General features: G+C 46.0%; 2 protein-coding genes and 1 long non-coding RNA gene across 5 annotated transcripts in view; 1 reads left to right on the forward strand and 2 right to left on the reverse strand.

Moving 5' to 3' along the window:
* The first annotated feature begins 604 nt into the window (after positions 1-604).
* Positions 605-2,905, forward strand: LOC142579781 (uncharacterized). Its single transcript, XR_012827443.1, has 2 exons — positions 605-850; positions 1,996-2,905. It is a non-coding gene; the product is annotated as an uncharacterized LOC142579781 (long non-coding RNA).
* A 997-nt stretch (positions 2,906-3,902) lies between these two features.
* Positions 3,903-7,691, reverse strand: LOC142579780 (uncharacterized). Of its 2 annotated transcripts, none has more exons than XR_012827442.1 (3): positions 7,338-7,684; positions 6,919-7,095; positions 3,903-4,937 (listed from the first exon to the last, which is right to left on the reverse strand). XR_012827442.1 is itself a non-coding variant. In XM_075690342.1 (3 exons), the coding sequence occupies exons 1-3, from the start codon at positions 7,356-7,358 to the stop codon at positions 4,742-4,744; spliced, it is 318 nt and encodes a 105-aa protein (XP_075546457.1). In that variant the 5' UTR covers positions 7,359-7,691; the 3' UTR covers positions 3,903-4,741. The 2 variants fall into 2 exon arrangements, 1 of the variants encoding a protein (XP_075546457.1); XM_075690342.1 differs by having other exon boundaries at positions 6,919-7,019; positions 7,338-7,691.
* Positions 7,692-24,563: 16,872 nt separating this feature from the next.
* The window catches only part of LOC142579782 (adenylate cyclase type 8-like), a 445,425-nt gene continuing 443,660 nt past the window's right edge, over positions 24,564-26,328 (reverse strand). For both annotated transcript variants that reach the window (XM_075690343.1, XM_075690344.1), the window contains exon 24: positions 24,564-24,842. The gene's annotated coding sequence lies outside the window, so the exon portion shown is untranslated. The remainder of the gene's footprint in view (positions 24,843-26,328) is intronic.

The following is a 26,328-nucleotide window of genomic DNA, read 5'->3' on the forward strand; positions in this document are numbered from 1 at the left end:
AGGCAGGCGCCGCTACTTCTCGGCAGCACTACGGTACGCTACCCTGGAGTACGCAACAGCTCCTGTGCCTCGTCCGTAGATGGCGCTATAATAATGTCTACCTACATTCAAAATACGAATGAATAAAATAAAACTACGACGGCAAACTGACAATCGTCAATGGGTGTCTCTCTTGTGCTGAGTACGTCACGTGCTGCATAGGCACGTTTTCTCAGTTGCGTTCCGGTCGTGTAAAGGCCCAACCACACGCAGCCCGGGATACGCGTCTCGCTACGCGTACACGTAAGCGTACGCGTCTGCGTGCGCGTACGCGGGTGATGAAGGGAAGGGCGTCCAGCCACACGATACGCGCACACGTGCGCGCTTCGCTGCGCGTAGCACAGGGCTGACAGACCAGCTGCCCAGCGATGGCGGAAACGGTCGTCTTTGGCTTTGAGAAAAGTTTATCTTTAATTTCTTTATGGCTAGCCATGTTTATTTAATTTATCAATGTTAGAGCTAGTACATTGTTTTTAAGTTGAGAAACGCACGCTGTTTGTATCTATACATCCTTATGGCAAGAAAAGCTACATCAATTATCAACATCACGCGGGATAGCGTCTGCTTGCTCACAACTGCAGCTGACATCTGCGCGCGACCACGCACGACGTTGCTGCCGAGCCCTTGCTTAGCCGCTTGCTTCGCCGGCATCAGCGTTCTCTCCCCGTAATGTACCACATGAGAAAGAAGCTTTTGCTGCTGCTGCTCTTGCAACGGCGGCGGGAGCGCAGAAAGCGTCTGCGGCCTCTGCGGCGGCGACGTTGGTGGGTCCGGCCAGTCTTTCAACTGCGTAAAGAAGGACTTTACGGCTGTGAGTAACTTCTTTCCTTTCGATGATCTACAGTGGTAGAACTAGGAGCCAGTGTTTGGACATGGAGACTTATCTTCGTTAGGACAGCAATTACTTATCAGCGTTTTTAAGTGCGCGCATAAGCGAAAGGGTTAAAGTAGTAATGCGGGGATCGTACTCGCAGAGCGCGAACGCCCAATTCGCAGAACAGCATCGCGTCGTCGGTGCAAGGTTCGTCCAGGTTGACAGCACCGATCGAAACGATAACGTGACGCACGCGAACAGGGGGAACGACAAGAGCAGGGTGTAGTGCGGAAAGCGCGAAAGCATAGGCGAAGATCGGGCTGATTAGCCGCCGGAAGCATACAGATAGTATATTGGATACGTGGTGACAACACCTCACGACGTTTCAACCGCCGTCTGTCTAACCCGTGTATGCCGTACGACATACGGTCATTAACTGTTCAGCGTCAGAGGGGAAGAAGCGCTTGATTCAACAGACAATCTGTAATACTAATTTGGGGCTCCCTTCATTATTAACAGTAGACCATACTGTTTACACAGAGCTTGTGTAGCAGCCTCTTTTCTTGCACAAAATTTGTAAGGATTAAGTTTTGTAATACATTTTCTGCTATTCGATATCTTATTTGATATCCAGATTATTTTTTCTTCATTTGATTCGATTCTAAATCTACTTTTCGGTATTAGCACACCCCTACAAGAAGCAAAGGACTGCTAGTTATATTTGTGCCATTAGTATAGCACATAGATTCAAGAACACCTTTTTACACGTGTTGGTTGTCTTATATGAAGCTTGTGGAGGAGATACGATTTCCTATATTTTCTGTCTCTCAGAATTGTAACTGTAGAATATGAAGTGTAATGTAATTAAATTGTGACCTGGGGGGCAGGTTAAAATTCTGTGCGACTAATTTCGGAAGTTTCTTGGCAGTGGCCGCACGATTTTAATATACCGTTGACTGGCTCTCCTGTTTTGCCGAACCACTGTTTGTATTCAAGCACATAAACAAAGCAGGGGGTAAAATTAATGATGGCTAGTGGCTATACGTGTGTGTCTGTGAAAAGTGTACAGCTCCTGATACCTGCGCGTGTATATGGGCAGGGCATGGTCTTGCTGCCAGGCAATAATGCACCATTTTTTACAGATGCAACGGATACGTCAGGATGACCACGGATTTTTCTACAAGTTCTTTCACAAGGCGCCGCAGCTCTTGGACAAGCTATTGAGCTTTTTAGCAGAGGCCCTCACACGGCAGCACCACATTCGAGAAACCCCTGGAGCCTGGAGAACGACTTGCTGTAGCATTGAGGTTGGTAAAGGACAGTTGCCCCTAGAGTAATAATGTGCGATTGCAGGAATACAGAACACCGTTTCTTTGTCATTTAATGTATCATTTATTTTATTTTATTTACATATTACTGCCCGCCGCCTTTTGGAAGCCAAATCAGGAAGGAGCCACAAAACATTGAAGCAAAACAAAAGAAAGAAGGAAACGACTGACAACGAGCGTGCATAAAAAATACTAATACATAATAATAATAATAATATATTAATAATCATCTTTATTTCTCTCTTTCCACAGAATACAGAATTATACACAACTAACTATTTATTAACTCATAAACACATAAAAAAATGGGACACGAAATGCTGATACAAAACGAGAAATAGTAATGATGGTACTGACAATGCGCGTAAAAAGAAATACAAGAAAAAAATGATCGCATGAGCATAGAGACTGAAAGTTTCCACTTACTGCATCACCAGTGTAACAGTTACGGCTAACTCTAAAGAAAACTGCCATCGACTGGCATCGCACAAAAGCTACCTCAGTGCTTTTGACCTTGCGCAACCTGTAAAACATGCACTGAGGTATGCTTGCACATGTAGTATTAAACAAAGGTGGTAGCTAACCTACACATATGAATTTTGATCGTATGTCACCTGAAAAGGGCCCCCTCACAGCCATGTAGATCATTGTGAAGAAAAATCATGTCATCATAATTAGTATTCAAACAATTGAAACATGCGTACTAATTTTTTTTCAACTTGCATTCAAGCTACTTGGCATCCCGGTAAGACATAAAAGACGTTGCCTTGACTTACTGTGTGGGGATTGAGGCGGCTAGACTCTGCAGTGGTGTGTAAGTCATATAGTGGCGATCGTGCCTGCAAAGTATTAAACAACTGCAGAACAGCACGACAGCCGCAGAAATTTCTTACATTTTTTTCAGCTTAAGAAATTTTTTAAAGCTCACATGCTGTTCACGGCTCCCGTCAGGTAGCCCTGCTTCCTGCCAGTGAAGCAGGGTCATACGTATAAATGTCTCATTTACACACTGCCTTCAATGTCACTGATTACGTACAAAGACTTTGGCCAAACATCCAATGCAGAACATGCAAAACCAACTCTGGAACTGAGCCACGGAACACAAAGAAAAAAAATGCAAGGAATGTGGCTTGTGGATGATAGTTGTGGGAGAGGTAGAGGTTGTCTATGTTGGCAGTGAACCTCGCCTCCTGGCTATGTGGTGGCAAGACTTTTGCCTTTCTGCTACCTCTTCTAATAATAATAAAACAATATGAAAAATGCTTGCGCTGCTAGAACGCCCCGACAGGCTTTACAACTTGCAGCATATAACCGAAATTTTCAGTGGGGTCTGGTTGAAGGTTCATTACATTTTTTTATTTACAGGCATGTACAGGCATCTCTACATGCATGCACAAACTCTTCATGCACAGGTGGTGAACTCAAAAAGGTTCATTGCTGCAAGACAGGCTGAATGAGTAAACACAGATGAAAGCGATAAACATCTGTCTTGCAACAACAAACCTTTAGTTGCAAGTCAGTGCTTCTTTATCGCAGGTGGGTTGCTAAAACATGTTCACACATCTCTACAGCAGCAATGGCCAGCCAACCAGGCCCACAGATATCAACTTTATGAAATTCTTGAATACCGCACAAAAATATGGATACAACACAATGTAAAATGAACAAAAAAGAAGAGCTGAGGGGCTTTGACATGACAACAACAGACAAGGAAACATATATAAAGCATAAAGGAAAATAACTCATTTTATTTGTAATGTCAACATCACAAGGAGAAGGGAAATGAAAGTGGTCAAAATATAACTTGCCACTGGTGGGAGCTAAAACCAAAACCAATTGAGCTGGAGGCTATTCCACCATCAATTTCATAGAATGTTTATGTGTACTAGATTAGGCTCTTGGAGTGTTCTTGCATGAGTAGCGTTGGCTAACACTACCAGGGTGAGATCCAGTACATGCACATTCAGGCCCAAGAAAGTTTGCAGAGGGATAGCCATTGCTGCAGCTCTACTGGTAAAGCAATGCAAGCATAATTCAAAGTTTGTGGGTTTGTCTCCCATTAGTGAGAAGCTACCTGCTTATATACTTTCATTTTCCTCCTTATTTTTCCATTTCGATATAAAGTCATTAAATTCATCAATGATTTCCTTTTGTTTCATTGTCTCTTGGCTTTATTATACAAAAAGTATACATTCAAAAACATTAATCTTTGAATTACTCTCCTACTTGCATCAATGTAATTTTCATGTCGAAATGCGTATCCTCACTGACCTCTCTAATGTGTTTGAGCAGAGAGACGGCAAAAGTTCGAGGTCGTCCTGTGGTTTGCATCTTTTGATTGCACTTGAAACATTGCCTAATTCCTCCAATATTAACTGACTCTAATCTTTCTTTTTCCTTTTCCTCCCCCTTGACTTTGCTTCAGAAGCAATGCTTCCTAACGTATCCAGCCTATGACTGCCTGCTGAAGCCAGCGATGCTTCTGACTGCGGACTGCTGTGGTGTGCCTCAGAATCCTCAGGAACCAGAACTTCTTGAAACATCGGTGATTCAAGAGATTCTAAAATGCCCTGAGACTCCACAGACTCATGCGACGCCGAAGACAGAGTCGATGCTGGCGCTTGTGACTCTTCACTTGACGGTGATGGCACTTCCAAGTGTTGCCAGATCGGAAAACTGGCACATTTTTTGTTAAGATGTCTGCAGCACTTCCCTCCTCACTCGGTGGGGGCACTGGTGGAAGGTTGGCGGACATCCTGCATGTGAGCGTAATAAGGGTTGCACATACTGTCAATGTGTAAATAATGTGCCAGTCTGGATGCAAAAATATATGAAGGCTCAAATCCGTCCACATTTGTTTTAGTGTGTGATTTTATTAGCGTACACTGAAGCTCTGAATCAGTTTTGTAGGGACAAAAGTGACTTGCCTATACAACCAGAATGAACAGTTTCTGCATGCGCATAAGTGTAGCTTTTGTATCTTTTTCTGTTTTTGCTTGTGATGCATTTAAGCAGTTCTTACGAGATCTGCATGCCTAAAGCCTAGTGATTACTTCTACTCAAAACAGTGCATGATATTTGGAATGTTTCAGTTTTGAAATAATTAGCAGGAAGCATTCCACTACATTTACTCAGTAAAACCACTTAATAAATTTCATGTTGAAAGACCTATGCTTGCACTCTCTAAACATAGAGTAGTAGTACTGTTAGGTCTTGCTTTAGTATAAGGCTCTCTCCTGTTCTAGTTTTTCTACTGGAAACGTTCTTGGCTTGTAACTTTGTTTTCCTTTCACTTGTTTGTAAACTTCATCTCATTCTAAACTGTTTTTCTTAACTGAATGTACGTCTAAACACAGTGTGAAGCTGTGTACGTAGTAATCAGGGCATTTCTTGTTTGTATTTAGGAAGTTACATCTAATAATGTTTGCCTTCTTGCCATCTGCCTTGTAAAGGGTGTTTTGGCCCAGCAAAGCCGACCTTAGCGAGCAAATCCTTCCAGAAGGTTTCTTACAGCCAAGCTTTTTTTGCCTCTTCTCTGGACTTTCCTACCGCCACTCCTACTGTCTTGCCAAATAGCTCGCATCATATTGATATTAATGTAGTCGTTGAACCATGGTCATCCCAGCTGACTACTGGCTACTGTGTTGCACGAGTGACAAGTACTGGACGTAATGCAAATACCAATTAAAATAATGTAACTAGATAGTGGTTTTAGCATGTAAAATTTCAATAATCATTTTTTGCACAGTGCGAATGTGTTAAACTGGATCATCTAGTCCTTCCTTGAAAATTTTGCTAAGCAGGAACAGCGTTCTCCACAAACATCGTGAAAGCTTCGCTTAAACGAGTAACCACACCACCTGGGATCTGCAGAATAACCGCAGGCTGATAATTAGGTAAGGACACTGCTGAGCAGACACAAAAAGAATTATCAATTACACAGCTGACAATGTCGTCAGTACTATGGCGCATTTATTCCTACAGCATGATGACACTGAATGAATCCCTAAGCAAGCTAGGTAATATTTGAGGGTCTGTGATGAAGCACCGATTTGCACACTGCTGGCAAGCAACAAAATGCAAAATTAAAACTGTGCATTGAAGTGCCCAAGGTACACATGAATATTGCAACATTCAATACTCAGTTAAATACTGGCCATTGACTTGCACGCTGCCTTCTAGGATCAGTGCACAGAATAAAAAAAAAACTACTTGCATGTTTTGTGTTTTGTTTTTGTGTGTGCATCATGCAAGCCCTTTTCTTTTTATTCATCCTGCTAATTTGTATGTGATATTCTCTGTACTTCTGTCTTATGATTTACTGTTAGGTTTTTAAGTGCTATTTTACTTGTTATTTTGTACCTGTATTTCTGCTTTCTCTGCTCCCCACTGCAAAGCCAAACTGGCTTTGTGGGTACCTAAATAAATATACAAAGCTATTCTTGTACTGCTTGTATGTCCCCTCACCGGATCACATTTAACGAAATATGCGATAATCGGAGCGGCGATGCAGCACAAATATTTTATCGCCAATTAGACAAAGCTGAATATAATGCATACTGTGCGTCGACTTGCTTGTGTAAGCACAATATTGAGTCGATTCCCATAAGTGCGGTGCATTGCCAGCTATAACAGAAACATACGGCATCGCCGGTTAACGTGGTAAAGGGAAAGCACTAAAATCCCGTGTTTCATTTTTAACACGCCGGCTAAGGTGGAAACTTCAAGATCACTTACGGTCTACTCTCCATTGTGTGGCGCAGAAACATCATCTGGTCGAAAAACAGCCAGATGACGTCGTCCTGAACGTCGTCTGGCACGGCGCGGCTCTTTTCTTTCTGAAACGTATTCCCAGGCGCGGAAATTTATTCCCCGCGGACTTCCATCACTTCTGCAGCGCTGGGATAACGTCATCTGCACAGATGAAACGCGTTTTAGACATCTGCGAGTCGGCTGATGAGAGAGTCAGCTTATACCAGTGCCACACAGCTAGGCTTTCGATGGCGATCGAGCGCGATCAAATTTCTCGATCACGATCGGTCCTGCGCAGATTGCGCGGTACAGGCAATCGTGATCACAAAATCCGACCCCGATCGGGCTCGATCGCGATTGAAACTGCTCCGCTATGACGCCCGTATAAAATTCCGAGCACTGACCTGTTCGGCAGCGTTGGGCATGACGATCCACGACCACCTCGTCAAGTGCTTGTTCTAGTGGCGCTTGTGTTTCGCCTGCTACCAAAGCGCCGGTCGAGCCTCAGCGCAGGCGATCAGCGCTTCGTTGTTGATCGCCTCCATAGCCTCTGTGCTCCATCGACACGAAACCAGCAGCGACTCCCGGCGTCTCCGCACGATTCTGAAACTTCAACAACCTTTCCGAACCGCCGGAAGTGTACATGCGGCCCACGTGACGTCGGTGCACAAGCTGCCACTTCCGTCGCGTACGCTCAAACAGACGCCCAAGATCAAGACCTCCTTGACGCGCGCGTTTCCTGCGCGTCTGCCCTCTCTGGACGCGTAGGACAGGCGCGTACGGCCTCGCAGACGCGTGACGCGCAGCCAGGCGCGCACGATTCACCGCGTGTGGTTGGGCCTTAATGGCTAGGCCGCGTACTGTGCGGACCGAGGAAGAACAGCATGCCCACAAAGAATGACGGCGTGCGCAGAAGCGGGAATAGGCGCGAAGGTGGTAGGAAGCTGCTGACGTCAAGTCTGCCACAGTGGCCACAAGGTTATAGTCACCTTACTGACAAAATAATATAGATGATAGAAAATGATAGTTCATGTGGAATGTGTCTTTATTTATATTTAGATAGTTCATCACCATATATACAGCTTCGCTGGTCATCCACCTTCACAGAGTGAAATGGCAGTGAGCTCTTTTTTTTTTTTTTGCATTCTGCTCAGTAACTCTATTGTTACGTTTTCATTTTTTTTTTGCCCGTATTGCATTTCGTTTCTAACTGTATTACTTTTTTTGCGTTTGCCCCCACTCCTCTCATTATGCAATGCGCCCCTGCCGCCTTTAGGGGAAAATAAATTATGATGATGATGATGATGATGATGATGATGATGATGATGATGATGAATCGTTTGAGCAATGCCGAGTGATCGATGCATACCTGGTAAACCCTGCAATGCCCAGCTCCAACACAAGACAAAAAGAAACGTCATTCATGGAAGATGGAAATGCGGGGAAGCAGCCGTTTCTCTTGAATGCTTATGCCGAAAATTTTAAGGGAGTGGTAATAAAAGTATAGCTACGGTTACATACGTTTCAACATGGCCACTTAGACCGAAATAACTTGCGTCAACCTATTCATTCGTTTTACCTGATTACGTATGCGGCACAGAGAAGTACGGCTTGCGATGCAATCTGCCTCGGATGTAGTAGAGCGGAGTAAAAATAAACATTTGCCATACCCCGTGACAAAAACGGTCACCTCGCAGATGTCGAAAAGTCATCTCGAAAAGAGATTCGCGTCGCTACCTACGAAGGCAGGGCTGCGTTTAGTTTAACGAGCACGCGATTTTAGGTTGCGAGGGCCACATGTTAGATTAACGAGGTGGACGCACACCGAAGTGGTCGACGCTGAGGGAAGCACGACATTATGGTTTACAAGAAGCGGCTTAAGGCAAATAACATGCAAAGGGTCACAGCACGCGATGCAGTTTGTCGTCTGTTTTGAAGCGGGAGTGCGTCTCCCGTGGGTTGGGCCGAACAGACTCTTGCGGTGCCCCCCGTGGAGAAGGTGTGATGCCTTGTGTATGGGCTTCGGTGGTTGCTGTGGTGCGTAACATTTCGCGTTATTTTAAAATCACGGTAGTTTACGTCCCCTAACCGCCGGTGCGCACAATTTAAAACTCCCTTTTGTTGTCTGCCGCGTTTGCGTCTCTCCATCGGCACTTTTCACGCAACTTGGAACTCGTGATGCCCACGAAGCTTTCTCTATGCACAAAGTGCCGTAGCTTCGCACGCTGGCACGCAGCGCCATCTATCCGCAGCCGCGCCAAGCTTTGTCAGTCGAGTACAAGTTCCCGTTTCCCGATGGCGCATGTCATCCAGCTTTTTAAGCCCACCACAAAACTCGCATATTCCACGTTTTAGGTCACGGCTGCACAGCATGCGTCCCGCAGGCTGCGTTGCGGCCCGCCATCAGATTTTAAGTGAAGTTGTTATGGCGACAACGAGCGCTCGAAAACTTCATACGCGAGTTCTCGCGGTTTTCTGAAAAACAAAAGAAAAAAAAAGCTACGTAACTCACGAAGTTTATATTTTGATAAAATTTGGCGATTGTTAGGGTGAATATGCAGGCAAACTTTGAAGTGCGTGTGTGTCGACTACTGGTTAAATGGAAATGGTTAAGCTCTCGTTCTCGGCTCGTTTAGAGGCGTTATATAAAACGCTTCAAAAGTTTATCTGCTTGCCTGAAAGAGCCAAGAACGGGAGAGATTTCATATATTCAGGAAATGGTCCCATTTCTATGAATGACAGTTAGCAAACGTTTGAAGTGCGTAAAATGATTATGTGCTTTGAAAACAATAACTCTATACTCTTATTCAATCAATATTTTATGCGCTTACAAGGCATGTAGACGCTTTTCCCCGGCATCCTCCTGGACTATGAAAGGTATGGCGTTTATATTTCGTTGAAATAGGAAGCACGTTTGTGACTGAAGAAATACAAGTGTTTAATCTGTGTAGGTTATTTACAGCTTTCGCTGAAAGTTACTTATTCAAGCGTTCGAGAGCGCCATGCTGTCGTTATACCCTGCACTTCCCAATCCTAAAGCAACTGGGCAGGTAAACAAGTTGAAATTCAGCAAGAACGGGTAGAAGGTTAACTCTTGTGTTTGGCTAAGTTGTCGCACGTGCTGCTGGCTTGAACAAACCCATTGGAAATAATTACTGAACGCTCGTTTCTCCACTATTTCCAGGCTTAATACAACAATTCTACTTGCTTTCTAAGATGTCCTCGGTGAACTATACAAGCCTATAGAACTACATAAATTTCATAGTTTGTAGATTAATTACAAGATTTGCAAGAAATTACGCATGCAATTTTTCGCAAGTTTCACAATCAACTAGCGCAAGACAGGCGCAATTGGAGATCGTAGGGAGAGGCCTTCCTCCTGCAGTGGACGTAAGAAATAGGCTGATGGTGATGATGATGATGACACATGCAAGTGCTCCGGAGCGTTACGAGTGCATTCTTGGTAAGCTGCTCAAAATTTACCCGGCTACTCTGCGTAACTACAAGTGTTACCAAAATCGAGTTCTGTTCCATTGAATTTCATTGAATTTTCGGCAATTGAAACTCGGCATTGAAATTCCGCTGAATTTTTCGTACCATGTTGAACGCGCGTAAAAAAAGCCTTCTGTAATAATTTGCTTAAGCAAGTGTTTGAATATATCATGCATACCGTTTTAAGTTTACTTCCCCATATTCCGAAAAAGCTCACGTTAGGAAAAATTATGTCTTGTTGAAGTGCGGGGCATGGTAAAGGCAATGTGCCCCGAAATTTTCGCGCAGATGCCTTAAGTAGGAGCTTTGTAAATGATTAACTCACCCCGGCCTTCTTGGTCTTTCCATGCGAAATATGACGTTTTCTTGGTGTCCTCGGTGAAATAAACGCCGCAGCTTCTTTCTGTTGTGTGACAGTAAGGGCCAGGTAAGAGTAGATGTGTAGACAAAGTTAAAAAGTGAATAGGACAATTGGGGCCTCGGCAATAAATTACGTTTGCGACCGTTTGCGATCACTTTGCCGCGTTTAAGTTGTCTCACGAGCGGCGCGGAATTTAATATGTTGCCCTGCAAGAAATACAAACGAGATCAACTTTAGCGAAAATGGGCAGCATGCTATGGCACGTTTGTATGCGAAGGTATTTGCTCGGGTATAAAATAAAGTTTTCGCAAAAAAAAGACATTTATTTGAGTCTTAGTGTCATATTGCCACTATCACCTATTCTTCACAATGGCCCGACGTAACTGTCGTGATTTTGTATTCGGCAGGTACAAATAACTTCATTGGCACACATTAAAGAGCTCGTATTAAGTATACCAAAGCGTACCTGGCCAATTCTTTAAATGATGTTTGGTCAACTCATTTCGGCATTTGGATGCAGACACAAGCACTTCTCGTTCATTCTATAACGGAGAAAGCCGCAACGTTTTCTATCCGTGTCGTAACAGAAAGTTCGAATGCGAATGGCGTCCTTCAGCAGTAATTTCAAGCTTGCGACGTCTTTTTGCTAGAAGATAAACGTTCATGCTCGTGAACAGAACTCACAACGTGTGGACAACATTTCATAAGAATTCCAATAGCGTTTCATCTCATTCAGAAAAAGAAAGAACACAGGTCATCTGCTTCGTGACGCCTTTTTGGAGACGCCAGTGAACGAGGTGCTCGCGAAACTGCTTGACGTCCAAATATCGTGCGCTCACTTTGCATGGTGTTAAGAACGGCCAGCTGCAGTGCAAGTTTGCCAGCCAGTTACGCCAGTGGTGGCAACCTCATATTGGAATGCCGCCGCCAACCTCTAGCCACGGCGTGGCTAAGTCGACTTTGTGTCGGTATCAATAAGCGCATCCTCCACTCTCCGTCGCTTCAGCTAGGATGCGTTGTGACTGAAGGAGTTCGACGAAGCAGGCTTTGTGCGCAACACGACAAAGCGGACCTGGTCTCCTACGGGCGAGGAAGATGCCGCGGGAACGCCGACGGACGCTCCTTCCCACGCACCTACCAAGACGCAAGACAACGCGCTACCCGGAACGGCTCCGAGTTCTGCGAAGCCCCTCTGACGTCGGCTCCGGACCATCGCACCTGTGTGTATGCGTGTGTGCGCGTGTGTGTGTAAACCGTGCCGCGGAGAGGCGGCTAGTTTGCGATGACTAAACGAACGTTCGCGTCACCTTGTATCGGCAGAGGACCGAGTGTTTAAAAACCGCAGTTGTGCGGCTGCTCAGGACACTCTCTCTCAAGCAGTCATGTTAGACTGGTATAAATACTGTAAATAAACCCTTATTCCTCGTTCTTGATGAGAAGCAGTCCTTCCCTTCATCAACGTCCTCAGCATGGATAAGTTGGACGACCGCATGGGCCAGCTACCTTCTAATTCATGCCCAACTCCAACCTTGACAACGGATCACGAGCGATGGGATTGAACCCCCAATCATAACAATGGTCTGACTTCGGCGGTACAAAGACAAGCGGCAAACACGCCCAACACACTTCTACAAACAACGACAATAACGGTAATTAAATCCAGAGGTCTCGCTAGGGTGCTGTAACCTGACGGTGACTTAAACGTTTACTTGGGTCTCGTGGTGAACAAATGCGGGAAATGACACTCGTCGTGGATCACAGACTTACGGACAACGCCAATATGACGCCATATGGAACACGCCAACATCACCGCCATCGCCTTGCTCACTTTTCCGCTTCGTCCAATCGTCGAGGGGCTCCGAGGCCACGTGACAGTGTACGTTTGTGACCAATTGTTAAGAGCAGGGCTGGGCAAATTAGCGAGGGCCATAAATAACTTCTCTGGGAGCTGCGCGGGCTGCATTTTAGCGAGAAGCGTTGCATGTTTCGCTTGCGGAAAGGCAGTCTCTCTCTCTCTCTCTCTGTCTGTTCTTTCTTTTTTTTGTCATCGCACTTGCGGCGGTCCTGAGCAGGTCTTGCAATATCGCGGCGTCGGTCCTTGAAGATAAAAAGTGGCTCTTGTTCGGCGTCATCCCCCGGAACGTCCTCTCAAATGCGTAGGTGGCTTCCGAAAAAAAAAAAGAAGCACAAGCTCCAAGGCATTGTTAGCTGTGTGTCCGCAGTTGCTTTTGTTGAGGTCCTTATGAAACAAAATGAGGCGAAGACCCTGGTGCACGCCTTTTAACTTCGGTGAACGCTGATCCTCGATCAGCTTCCGTGCGGCGGACTTGAAATCTTCAGGAGGCACCGAGGAAAGGGTTGACGAAACAGCGGGTCGCGCTGCTGCTCATCGTCGGATGGCTTGAGACGCAGTTTAATTTGTACCGACCGGTTTTCGACATGTCCTGAAAATCGGTGACTGAATCGTCATTTTTTTTTTCTCGTCGTACGGTCACGCCGGTATTGCAGAACCAGCCCACTTCGGACGCCTGAACTCAGTCGCGGGCCGCTAGAACTCCCCTCTCGGGCTACGTGGGGTCCACCGCGGCCGTATATTGTGCGGCCATAACGTATAGGTCCTCGTTATCGACAATGATATTTCGCTCAGGACCTTGAAATAATTTTACATCTCCGAACTCGCAGTTGTGAAACATTACTTAACGACGCCATGAGAGTGAGCAGCTTAGAGATGAGCGTAACTCCGAATCTGCCTATCCTGCGGTGTAGGATTAGAATTACACAGGGTGTTTCACGTAACTTGAGCCAAACCTTAAACATATGCAAAGGCTACGCAAATGCATGACCCGAATCAAGGTAATGTTGTTTGCCCTCGCTTGGAGATATTCAGATTATTTCTTTCATTGCGCCTAATTGCACAATTAGTCTTAATTGATCAATCAAGTTCTTAAATATCATAATCAGATGAAAAGTGTCAACGAGGATTTTGCACAGCAACGTGAAAATCAAGGCCATTCTGCCCGGCGAAGGTGACTGACCAGCGGAGTTGTAAACATCGCGGTAAGAAAACTTGTGGTAAAGACTTTATTGGCATCATTCGTTGTAATTACTAACGGCGGTCACAGGGCTTTGTGGTCGCTATGACCTGCACTGATCGGAATATCAGCAACTGCAAACACATTCTTTGATCATGTCAAATAGATGCACGCACGTCCCCGGGTGGTCGGTTGGGCCGGATAGGTGTGGCATCTCGAGCAATATGTCTGCAACACCAAACGCGCAAACCACTCCATTTTTGGTGCCGACACGTCCACATTGAAATCACCGAGAAACACCACTGGGGCAGTGTTACCGCAACTAACCCACTCAAAGCGAGTAGCCATGAACCTTACGGGGCAATGAGCCATTGCCATTTTTTGCTTGCTTTGGAGGTATGAGCCATTGGTGGTGACAGTTTTCGACATGCTGTTCTGTACGTTGCATGCGTGATTAGAAAGAATGTAAGCACTGTTCGCTTCACTTTGCTGAGTGCTTGTAGCCTCTGCTTGCATTGAATTTTCCCTTGGTTACGGGGCTGTGAGCCATTGATGATGATAGTTTTTGTGCCTGGGACACGATTCTATGGCACCCTGGCCATGTACAGCTCCGCTGTAAAAACTCCGGATACAGCTTTCTGTTGCTCAGTACGTGCAACACAACATTTTTTTTCCGAGCATGAAAGAATCCCGTGAATACACGCAAAACTTTCGCGCGACTGGCCGCTCTTTGGGTGTATTCGCGGGCGTCTTTCACGCTCAGAAAAAACACTTTTATGTAGCACGCATTGAGCAACAGAAAGCTGTATCGGAAGTATTTCCTGTTGCTATACGATTTTCCCCTTGACACTTTTCATCTAACTATAATATTCAAGAAGGTCAATAATTAAGACTAACTAATGTAATTAGAGGGAATGCAACAAATAATCTCAGTATCTCCAAGCGACTGCAAACAACGTTACCTCGGGTCTGTCCTGCTACGTAGCATTCGCATATTTTTAAAATTTTGGCTCAGGTTGCGTGAAACACCTTGTAAAGCTGAATGTGTGCTTTCGATGTACTACATGAAACAACTGGTCAAAGCTGACAAAAATGTTTGACTTTGCTTCTGCTGGCGACTATACTCCAATACTACAGTGCAATCAAATAATTTTTTATTCGCTGCATAATATACAAAGCTGCATAATACCTAGCTGCATAATATACAAAGAACATCCAGATTACGCCCATTAGGGCGACTTATCTCCGTCGAACTATAATACGAAATCATGCCTCCATCATGGCTACTCAGCGTAGCCCGTTGTGATGTGCCTCCAACCCCTTTGGTCCGTCCACCATGACACTCGTTTAGGAAAACAACATTGCGAGCGAATGCGAAAATATCAGCTGCTACTCCTCAGCAGTCGCAGCATCACAGAGTCAGACGCGTCAGTTCCAGCACTTCTTGTCTCCCTTTTGGTTTACCGCAACACTAATTATGTGCCCCTTACCCTCCTTTTCCTGAGATAGGAGCATGGTATACTGGGCAGCCGCTGCCAACCGATCACGGTTTGTAAACAGATATATGATGATACGTACCTTGTCCTTTCTTCCCTAGTGATGTAAGTCCCACGAATTCAGTCAATATTATGACATGTTTGTGGGAACGATGTTGTAGCAGCCGAACGGAACCGTAAATGGGTTTTTGCGCAGTGCAAGCTAATTCTTCTTTTTTTTTTTTGAAGCGAAATGTTATTTGTCTACCTACCAAGTGTTTGGTGCGGATCGGTCGGGTCCGGTTCTTGCCAAGTATAGACAGAGTCTGGATTGAACACAAGTTGCCGTGTAACGAAAAAAATTACGTGTCTGATAGGGGTGATTGGAACTGCATCTCCAGTCGCCGATGCTCCCACAATTTAAGATACAGCCAGGTGCATCAAACACGTGCCTATAGATAGGCGCGCGCTGCGATTCTTCGTTCATGGCAGCTAGCTCTCTTGAGACGATTGAATTGAAACGCGCGCTTCATGAATCATCTCGATTCATGAAGCGCACAAACGCACACACACACACACATGCTTGTGTGGGAATCCTTGATAGGGTGTTTTTTTTTTTGCAGAGTATGCATGTTTGTGTGCGTGCGTGCATGTGTGTGCGTGCGTCAGTATGTGCGCGCGAGCGTGCGTGTTTGCACATGCGCGTACGTGTGTTCGTGCATGTGTGTGCGTGTGTATGTGTGCGCATGCTTTGAAAAGAAATAATAAATGGTAATGTGGGAGTGCGTGTGCGCGCATTAATGCTTGCGTGCATCAGTGTGTGCGCGTGTTTGTTTGCGTGTGCGTGCGTGTGCACGTGTGTGAGTGTATGCGTTTGTGCGTGTCCGCGGCTGTTTGTGAGTGTCGGTGCGTGCGTCCATGTGTGTGCGCTTGCGTGCGGTTGTGTGTGCTTCTTCATGTGCATGTCTGTGGTTGTGTGTGTGTGCGTATTATTCCATAACGTCAATAGAATTTTACTCTTCCATGCTACAAGTCTCTTCAGAATTGGTACAGTGGTTGCTCAGAAAAAAAAGAAAGAATACGCCAGAAATCATCCTTGATGACTATCTAGGTCAACGCTAAGCATTTCTCCCTTGCACGTAACGCAAAGCCCGAACGAACTCGCGTCCTCCCGAGAAGATGCCCACTCGAAGACCGCTGCCATGCGCGGTCCGCCACACTCTGACGACGTACGATCGGAACCCGAGGCGGTCGCAGACGCTATAGTATACCCGTCGAACCTAATTCGTCGGGGTGCTTTCAAGAGCACACGTCCGCTTCCCGCAAATGCCGCTCCTCCAATCGGCGTCGTTTTATTATTGTTATTTTTGTGGCCTCTACAGCGGCCGTTTGCTCGGCGTGCCGCGGTTCTTCGGCCCCGCGTCGCTTCTCTTGCTCGCGCTGCAAGGCCGCACGTGACTCGTTCGCCCGTCGCTTCGCCTCCTGCCTCACCGCTTCGGTACGCATTGCGCATCTCTGTAGTCTCTGCAGAGCCTTTGCACTCTTACGTTCGTCTACCGCTTGGCACTTTCGATGGTCCATTGTTGTATCTGGAAGTAGAGAGGTAACGTCGTACAGAACTACGCGCAACACAGCGCACCTAGCGCACCCGAGCCACGCCTGTATACTTGTGACGCGCACACCCGAACCAGCGAGCGCAGCAAGGAGAGACGGCACCAAGCGAGCAGCGGCGTGCGGAGTGGGTGCGTTGGAGAGCATGCATGCGGACCAAAGAGGGCCCGAATCAATAGCGGCGAGCGAGTGGGTGCGCGGGGATGCGCGCGCATCGGCGACAAACTCTGTGACCTTGAACGGCCTCTGCGTTTGACTTTGGCTTCTATTAGGAAAAGAAATGCTTCCCATTTAAAACGATCTCTCCATTCACGTGTAATATATAGGAGCTCCTGAATAAACCCTCATCATAAGTGCATAATTTTCTTTTTAAACTTTTTTTTTCGAGTATTCACGAAACCCAGCACTTTTTTTTTACCAGATCATGACTTTTCACTAAATTTTCCCCCCAAAAATGCGGGCGATCTCGATAAAATTACGACGGCTTTAGCACAGGCTTAAAGGCGGCTCGGCGGGGGTGCGAACCCTCACGGCACAGGCGGATACATTGTACCCACCTTGAAAACCTGGCTTGGTATCGAGGCACCCTAGGGTGGATGGTTGGATGCTAAAAGCATCCCCCTCAAAACGGGGCGATGGCTGGAGCTAAAGTTCTATTTTGAATGCGTAAGCATTTGTATGCCTGCCAGATGAGGAAACCCCTATGTCTGTCCGTCTGTCCGTCCCTCCGCAACATAGAAGGATCGCTTTCAAGATAGGGATCGCAGCAGCGAGCTAATTTGTCTTCGTGCTGCCTCTCGCTTCAGCACTAACTGACCACTGAGAACACAGAGCACACGACGCTATCAGCACTCGGCGCACCCTGTCGCCATCGCATATCGCTTTTCAAGACAAGGCCCGCGCGGCCACGTCATACGCAGCCGCCCACGGAGTAGGGTTGATCCTGGTTCATAATGGTTCAACGCGGGTGGACATGGGGCGAAAGGGCGATAATGGCATGTAATGATCAGAACGTCATCAGAGCATCTGGCGCCGCCATCTGAGTAGTTTGTTTGCGTCATCAATTCACCTTCCGCCGCCGTCCACAGGGGTTCGTGTCGCCGAAGCGTTGTCGCTGGTCGAATCAAGTTTCATAACACTGATAATGACACTGGGATGCGCGATGAGCAAGCGGCACAATGCTTACGCACACTTAGAAAACGCCCACAGGAGTTCCTGCCTGATGTTTTTCTTATTTAGCGAAGGTCTTACCTAGCTCATTATTATTTTTTACAGAAAATACATGTCCACCATCAAACTTCCTGCGTCATTATTGGGAACTTCGTTTTCCCACTCCTGAGTTGTATGTGGTCACCCTACTATTCTGCCACCAAACCTCTATTGGCGTTTTACTGATCTATATTGTGGACATGTTAACTTTCCCCCAACTATCCCTGAACCCAAGGTTTTCAAGGAGGCCAGCGGAGCCCAAACCTGCAGCCGGGAAGATATCTTGCCAATCTATATCTTGCCATTGTTTCCATAGCTTTACTGCCGCAAGCTCATGCTTCTTCCTTGGTCTACCTTGTTTTGTAACTACGCGTTCTAAGGCATCCTGATCTCGCTTGGAAAAGTAAAAACTTATATGTCTCCCGTGATTTCGGTTTTGCCTTATAAGAAGTTACTCATAGCCGGTTTCTTTTCCAATGCCTTTGCATTTAACAGTCTTTGTTGCTATTTTGCGCACATACCGGCCGCATACTTGCTCTTAAACTTCCTAGTTCTTTTGCTCCGCTGTGAGTCAATATTTTCCCTGTACTAATACTTGAACACTCTCGCAACTCATATACTTTCTTTCCCACTCAGTCGTTCTTCAAAGTCAATTTGCTCTGAGCTTCCTTAACTTCAAAAGTTGCCCTGTCCATATCGCTCTGTACGGCTTTTGTGGTACGACTGTGCCGCACTTCCAAACGTTAGTCCTCGAATCATTAAGCCCTTCCACATATACCCGGAGCGCTTCGTACTTACTGTATCGCCACAGCGCTCTGTATTTCACAAGTCCGCATTTCTCCTTTCTTTGCTATTATAACCTTCTTTTTTGTGTTCATATATCTATTTGCCCTCATTTATCCATACACGGACGTATTTACATTCTCTTACCCGAGGCATTTCCTGGACTTGTATTGACACGGTCTGTCCGCTATTTTAATTGAATACCAAAGACCGACGACCGCTGTGTATGGCGGCATCTGGTGGATAAAATAGGGACGACTTGTTTTCGCGGGTAATTTGAATAGGTCATGATAATAACTCTACTTTACCACTCTTCGTTCGTGTCATCTGGCATTTTGAAATGATTGAAACGCTTATTGCCACTTCGAAACACACGAATACGTCTAAACGCGCCCCAGGTATAATTCTCACATTTGCCACTTTTCGCTTTGCGACAGCTAGGGCTGTGAGACAATTCAAGTGCTCATTTGCGCTAATAAAACGATAAACAACAAATTGCGCAAGTATAGACCCAAGCAACGCTTTGCCTAGGGCAGGGAAGTAACAAGGGGGGCGGGATGAAGGGAGCGGCCAAACGGGCACATGCCCCTCCAACGCGTTCCCCTTGCTCTTCCACACACGGAAAAAAAATATTGCTGGCTATGCCACTGGACTTACTCCTGTTCCAATAATGACAGGGGTATTTCATAATTTTTTGTTCGATTTGATATTCATTTCGTTCTATGCGGTCTTCTCCCTCATTCCGAACGAGATAACCTAGCAGCACTATTTGATGGAAGCGATATGGTGGAGATGTAGTCTGGTTCATCGTCATCACTATCCCCATGTAATATCATTCCAGTATACGACGATGCTGCTTCGGTGCACACTATACTAGACTGATATTCACAAACCCTTCTAGATGGACTGGTAAAAGCAGGTGACGGCAAATCAGGTAAGTGAATATATTGTTAGCGAAGGTTATCGGCCAATGACAAAACGTTCCGAGGAGAGCAAACCTTTATAAATCGGAACCCCATTCCTCTGCCCACCATTTAGATAAAGGCTTAAGAGGAAGCTTTAGCTGGGGCCCAACTCCGACGCGGCCTATTCAAATACATGTAAAACGCAAAAACGTTTTTATAAGATAACCCCTGGACCTATTTTGATGAAATTTGTCGCATTTGAAAGAGAAAGCTAAATTCTAGTGACTGTTGGAAGCGGAATTTCGATTTAGGGCTTGAATTTTCTTAAAACGATTTTCAAATATTTGACCGTTTGAAAAAAAATAGAAGCACGAAGTTTACAAATTCATAGCTCTGCACCAAGAACCGATATCGCGGTTCTGTAAACGGCATCCATTAGATCATTCAAAGCGGACAAATTCAATATGTCATTTTACATCTTACGTGAATTTGTTACGTTGGTTACAACGGTTTTGCAAAAGTTGTATTTCCCTAAGATTAAATTTTTTTATATTCATGTGTAACATATCAATTTTGTCCGCTTTAGATGTACTGTTAGATGCAATTCACAGAATTGTATTATAATTTTTAGTGGTTAAGTTACAGAGTTGTAAACTTCATAGTTTCGTTTTCTGAAAATTTTCGATTTTTGCCAATTTTTAATAAAAAATTAACAATCTAACTCAAAAATTCGGAACCAACAGTCACTAGATTTTAAGTTTGTCTTTTAAATGCAACAAACTCGTCAAATTTGGTGCAGTGGTTGCCGAGAAAAACGAATTCTCCTTTTACATGTACTTAGATAGGAGCACTCGAGCTTAAGCTTCCTCTTAACGGCTGTTTGGATCCCACCGATGGCATCGGTTGTTGGGAACTCGGCGCTGACGCCCGTGGTTGTACCTGGGTCGCAAGCCCCAAGGGTAGCGTTGGCCTGGCGGCCTGGGGTACAACTGGAAGCATCCGAAGGTCCCGGCAAAGCATGAGTCGACTGGTAACAACAAAACAACTTGTTTATTTTAACATCGCAAAGAGTTGGCGGTCAGGTTGACCGAAGTAGAGAGACGGGAGAGCACTTTACTCAACAGAAGAAATCGGAGCCCTCCTTTTGGCGTCCGGGGGCAGCTGTTTTTATACTCTCGCAGTTGAGGGCAAGAAGGAACCCCTCAATAGACGAGCACGTGATTGTACAATGGGCTAATGGTGACGCACACTGTCGTAGCGCCGCCGGTCGGGCACAAAGACTGGGAGGAGAAGGTAACTTCGGCTCTCGTAGCGCCTCTGGTCGGGCACAATGACTGGAAGGAGAGGGTGACCCCCTGCTGTCGCATCGCCGCCGTTCGGGCACAATGGCACATACACTCACACACGCACATGAAGACACGTGGCATCGGAACATGCCTGGAAACGCCTGGAAACGCCTGGCGGGGAGCGTTGCGGCGACGCCGAACGGGCCAAAATGTCTGCCGCCCCGCCGCAGTCGCGCCGGCAAAACCGCGCGTCGCAGGCGAAACGCAACACGGCTAAGGTTTCTTCGATTAGGCTGCGTGGGACAATAACGGTAGCAATGTGATGTTGTGGACGAGGGCCACGCTATGTACATCAATGAAACGCTCTAGATCGTTGTAAAAGACGGGCTGAACGCAGGCCTCGTTAGTGGAAGAGCTTGAAATTCCGCTGTGAATGCAATCAGTGCCGATGGGTACCTGTAGTGGCGTTGCGGTAGAGCGAAGTTACGAAACTCTTTCTGTAGTATTCTCCATTTTAATAAAAGCATGGCAACGACATTTGCATATTGCATTACTAACGTAACCCCTCTATATATATTAACAACTGACCCATTTCCGTATAAGATGAACGCACCGTGGGAGTCTGAATAAGGGCGTCCAGGGGAGAGTTTCGGCAGTACTAAACAATACGTTACATTCTAGGCCTAAAACAGAAACTTTGAACGTTTCAAAAGGACCAAGCCAACTTGCTGTAGGTATGCATATACTGTTAACATGAGTGGGAAACAGTTAATTTAAAGAGGTCGAGCGGCAACTGCCAGACGGTATTGGACGTCCTTCTTCTCTTCCTCTCTCCATCATTCTTGCCGTTGCTGCCTATGATTCATAAGCGTTGACGTTTTGCAACATTGCCCCTCTAGCAGACGATGCCCTCCTGGCGAGAGGTCAGTTGGGCAGCTGCCGGGAAACGGCCTAAGGAAGGTTGCATGCGTGATCTCAGTTTTGGATGAGTGTTCGCCACTGGCAGTGAGGCGAGCTAGTCTGTAATTCACCTCGCTTAGATGATCGATCCCAACGAGCGGTCCAACGTAGTCAGCAAACAGCTTTTGGCACAGATCACATTCGATCATGGGAGTCCATAACCAGACACCGGGGAAGTGAGTGACGTGCCGGTGTCGACTATGGCAGCGGCCTTTATGCTGCTCCTATGAAGCCAGTGTACGTAAACGAGCAGGACACCGAGCCTACTCCACCCGACAAAGAGTTTCAACGATAGAAAGGTTGTCATGACTAGAACAGAAAAATGTACTGTCTAATGTGTGCTGCGGCGGTCGAGCGTAAGAAGAAAAAAAAAGTTCACAGATGATCCCAATACTCGCAATGCGAAATTTGAGCGCAACCCAATACGGTGTTTTCATTTCGCGATGTATTGGTTGGCGTGGACAATCTGTCTTGTGCGGCACGTTGCTAACGGTATGAAGTGTGGGGCGACTGCCTCGCCAATTCCAGAGATCGCGAGAGGCAGCGCGTGGATTATGCGTTAGCGCGATTCACAGCAGCCGCCGCAGACGGACCCCCCAGACGACGCGCGCTACTCTGGTGCCATCTCGTAGCCATCGTCCTGGCACTACGCTTTTCTTCTCACGCTTTCGCCATACCCTCCCCTGCTTTCCGCCTCATGTTACCGCTGCACCTTCCTCCTCTATTTTCCTCCTCGCGTCTTTCATCCCCCGCTTCGCTCCGCGTTCGCTCTTTTTTTATTTTTTCTCGTTCGCTCGGTTAAGCCGACGCTCGTCCCGGAACGGGCGCCCGAGAACTCTGCTCTAGAAACGGAGTGTAGCCGGTGGTCTCGTGTTCCGCGGTGTTATATACGTATGCGATCAACAGCAACAATACTTTACTTTTCATGCCAGTATAGCGATGGCGACAACACTGCTTTTGAAGGGTGGGAAGAGTGCACAGATGTCGATCCAAGAGGGTGCGCAGTCTGCTTGGCTCGCAACGAGCCTACGTAGGTCCGCTGTCTGGCGATGATACGAGAACGCAATCGCAAACCCCCTGATGCCTCACAACGCATTCGGCATACTTACGTGCCCTGTTGTCTTGTGGACGAGATATACCTGCAGCTTATTACGACTTTCTGTTGCGGAGCTTTTGTGAGCCAACAGAGGGCGCATGAAGTTTTCGAGAAAGCCTCGAGGAGAGTTCATAGCAAGCTTGATATCTTTTACGAACTCTTAGTACTTTATACTACGACTTCGTAAATAAATTAGGACATGTGATGGCTGGTGTGAGCGCTTATGTAGCTGAAAAAGAAAAGAAGCTGGACCACATTAGTCTTATTAAAGATCACTGTATACGAAGATTTCCCGAGAGAACTGATTTGATGCACTCAAGTTGCTGAATTTACTGCAGAAACTGTTCCGTTATTGTTCAGTGCTACAACGGCAGCTTCTCAACGACTTGTCACTCACCAGACTGTCGGGGTCACTAAAGGTAAAAAAACAAACAAAAACAAAGTAAAGCTGGTCCGAAAGATTGGCTCTGCAAGATCAGAAAGCGTTTCTTTGACTGAGAAACGATATTCCGTTTGCGAGTAAATTACGTGAATCCGGAATAATTCAGGTGACTTCCGAGTGAAGCCACAATGCGAACTGCCTACCATAAGGGCTAATTATGAGGTTTTACGTGCGAAAACGACTTTCTGATTAGGAGGCACGCCGTAGTGGGGGACTCCGGAAATTTGGACCCCCTGAGGTTCTTGAACGTGCAGCTAAATCTAAGTACATGGATGTTTTCGGTTTTCGCCCCCATCGAAATGCGGCCGCCGTGGCCGGGATTCGATCCCGCGACCTCGAACATAAGGATTACTGAGCCCTCATTCATACACACATGCTCAAGGCGTGGGCGAGCGCATTAAGGCACCGTAAACTCTCACGAAAAAGACCGCTTTGGATACCTGATAATCTTTAGGCGTCCACTGAGTAGTAGAAAATTGATTACGTTGTATTTAAACCGGAAAGAAATGCGGTTTAGTCACTTTTTCTAGGTTTTCTGCACAATACCCCAGCTCCTTACCATCATCGTGTTTCTGTTGCTGTTTCCGGGAGTGTGACGCCCTTTTTCTGGGGGCCCTTTACTCAAATCGGACAGTAACATATATGGCATCGCATGGCATCTGAGATCGACAGCGCAGTTTAAGTCCGCTACGTGAGAAATTCCGCAAGAATAAAAAACACCAAATGATATTGCGGCCTCTTGATTCGCAGCTTTCAACGCAGCGAAGTGATTTCTCGAAGCAAAAGAAATGTTGCCAGGGTTTATAAAGCCCGGCAGAGTTTGCGTGTGAGCTAACATACCAGGTATAATCAGTACTTACACTTTCGTGCTTGTAAATTTTCGTATACGCAGGGATAGGAACCGACGCTTACTTAGTGGGACGGCTAATAGAGACCCGTTCACATACTAGCATCCACGCTGAGCCTTGTTTGCTGATGTCTACAGAAATTAATATTTATTAGCCATCTGGTAAAATAGTAACAATGGATACGATTAGGCGCTTGAAACAGAACACGTGATCTCCGACAAATGGCACCGGTGCGTGAGGCGTCCTTCAGTTAGCACCACGCTGTCGGTGATGATTATGGCGTATGACGGTGTACAGGACCAAGGATCGCGCAGGTCAGCAGAGTTCGTTTCGAAAAAAGTCCTTTGGCGTGCCGGCACAGAAAGTCCAATGCGCCGCAAAAGCAGTAACTTCGTCGTGGCTCGTGCTCCTAGTGAAGGAAAAGGGCAGAGAGGAAAGAAAAAGCACAGTGAAGTCAATTATAGTTGTAGCCTTTTTGGACTACTGTTAAAAAGACAGTAGCAAGCTCGGCGAGTTGGTGCTGGTACATTATTTTTTTGTTAAAAGGCACGTAGAACGAGGCGCATTAGCGAAGAAGAAAGACAGGACACGTCCGGCTGGCTACATCTGAGCGTTTACCGAACTGCAGCAGGAGGTAGAAAAGCAATGTACAGATTCTGTGCGCATGAACCAGCCGAAAATCACGCCCTCATTCCTACCACCTTACACGAGAGATCAATGATGGCGCAAAGCTGACTAGACCTCGTTCGACACGTGAAGGTTCAAATAGTTTTGGTCGTGCTTTTCATCTATCGTTTATGGTGGCGGGATTCAGTGCGGGATGTCTGGATGGCGCACGCGCCCAGCCTATGTATAGATATGTAAGATAACTAACAGATTAGTTTTATTTTTGGAATGAGGTGCCCAACTAAATATTGCGACAGAAGACCTGCGCATGTAGTCCTTCACGCTTTCACAAAGTTTCGCATGATTTGAAACAGGTCGTAAACCGACACACTGCCAATATAGCTTTTTTTTTTTCAGCGCCTTGCAAATTGTCGGCAGTGTGCAACCTTCAAAAGAAGCAGAAACGCATAGCAAGACACACTAATCAACGGACTACATTCGCCAGTTGCACATTAAATGCTGTGTGTTTATGTTGGACGAACTGACCAGTGCTTCAACGAAAGGGCTAGACAGCACTACTGCAACCTAGTATGATTAACAACTACTAAGACAAATAGCACAAAAATTCACGTGTTGCGTAAAAAAAAGGTACTTCGATACGTTGCAAACATTCCGTACCTATCAGACACTGGCGTTGCATTTCAGACCTATAGGATCATGGCCTCTCATAATATGTATAACTTTCGTATTTTGCGTTCCTTATATTTTTCGGCTAGCTCCTTTCACAATTTCCTTACACACACACACACCATCATTAAAACGCGCTCTGAGTAACATCTGTACCTGAAACACGGTATTGTGGTTTATACCGCGTTTCCGCAAGAACTACAAGTTACAATCCCTTGAACACAATTTACCTAGTTTATTAAAGTGCAAGCATATCGAGGGCTTTATTTAGAAAGAAGTAACAAAAAAATTTCCGACACCTATAGCCTTATATTGCTGTTAACTTTCAGGGTGCTATCCAACTTCTACAAATGGTTATATTTTCAACCTCATTTAAACTACGAACCTAATTTAGTTAGGTTCTTGGTTAGTTAGGTTAGTTGTTGTTGGTAATGAATGTACTATACATTTTTACTGTAGGTGTATCTGTGCGCTTTTGAAGTGTAATCACTTTATTTGTGTATATATGATATATGCATGTGTTAGTATATATGTGAGTGTATGTGCAAGAATATCTGCACATCTCCTGAATATCAACACTGCCACAAGTTTCGAGGCTGCCC

The sequence above is a fragment of the Dermacentor variabilis genome, chromosome 4, assembly GCF_050947875.1.
Source record: "Dermacentor variabilis isolate Ectoservices chromosome 4, ASM5094787v1, whole genome shotgun sequence".
Classification (NCBI taxonomy): domain Eukaryota; kingdom Metazoa; phylum Arthropoda; class Arachnida; order Ixodida; family Ixodidae; genus Dermacentor; species Dermacentor variabilis.

Coding starts and splice junctions, on each gene's coding strand:
- LOC142579780 (XM_075690342.1), bottom strand. CDS start 7,358: ATGCCCAACGCTGCCGAACAG. Junction 7,020..7,337: donor TGCCCAACGCTGCCGAACAG/GTCAGTGCTCGG, acceptor AATACGTTTCAG/AAAGAAAAGAGCCGCGCCGT. Junction 4,938..6,918: donor CACACAATGGAGAGTAGACC/GTAAGTGATCTT, acceptor GCTCACATGCAG/GATGTCCGCCAACCTTCCAC.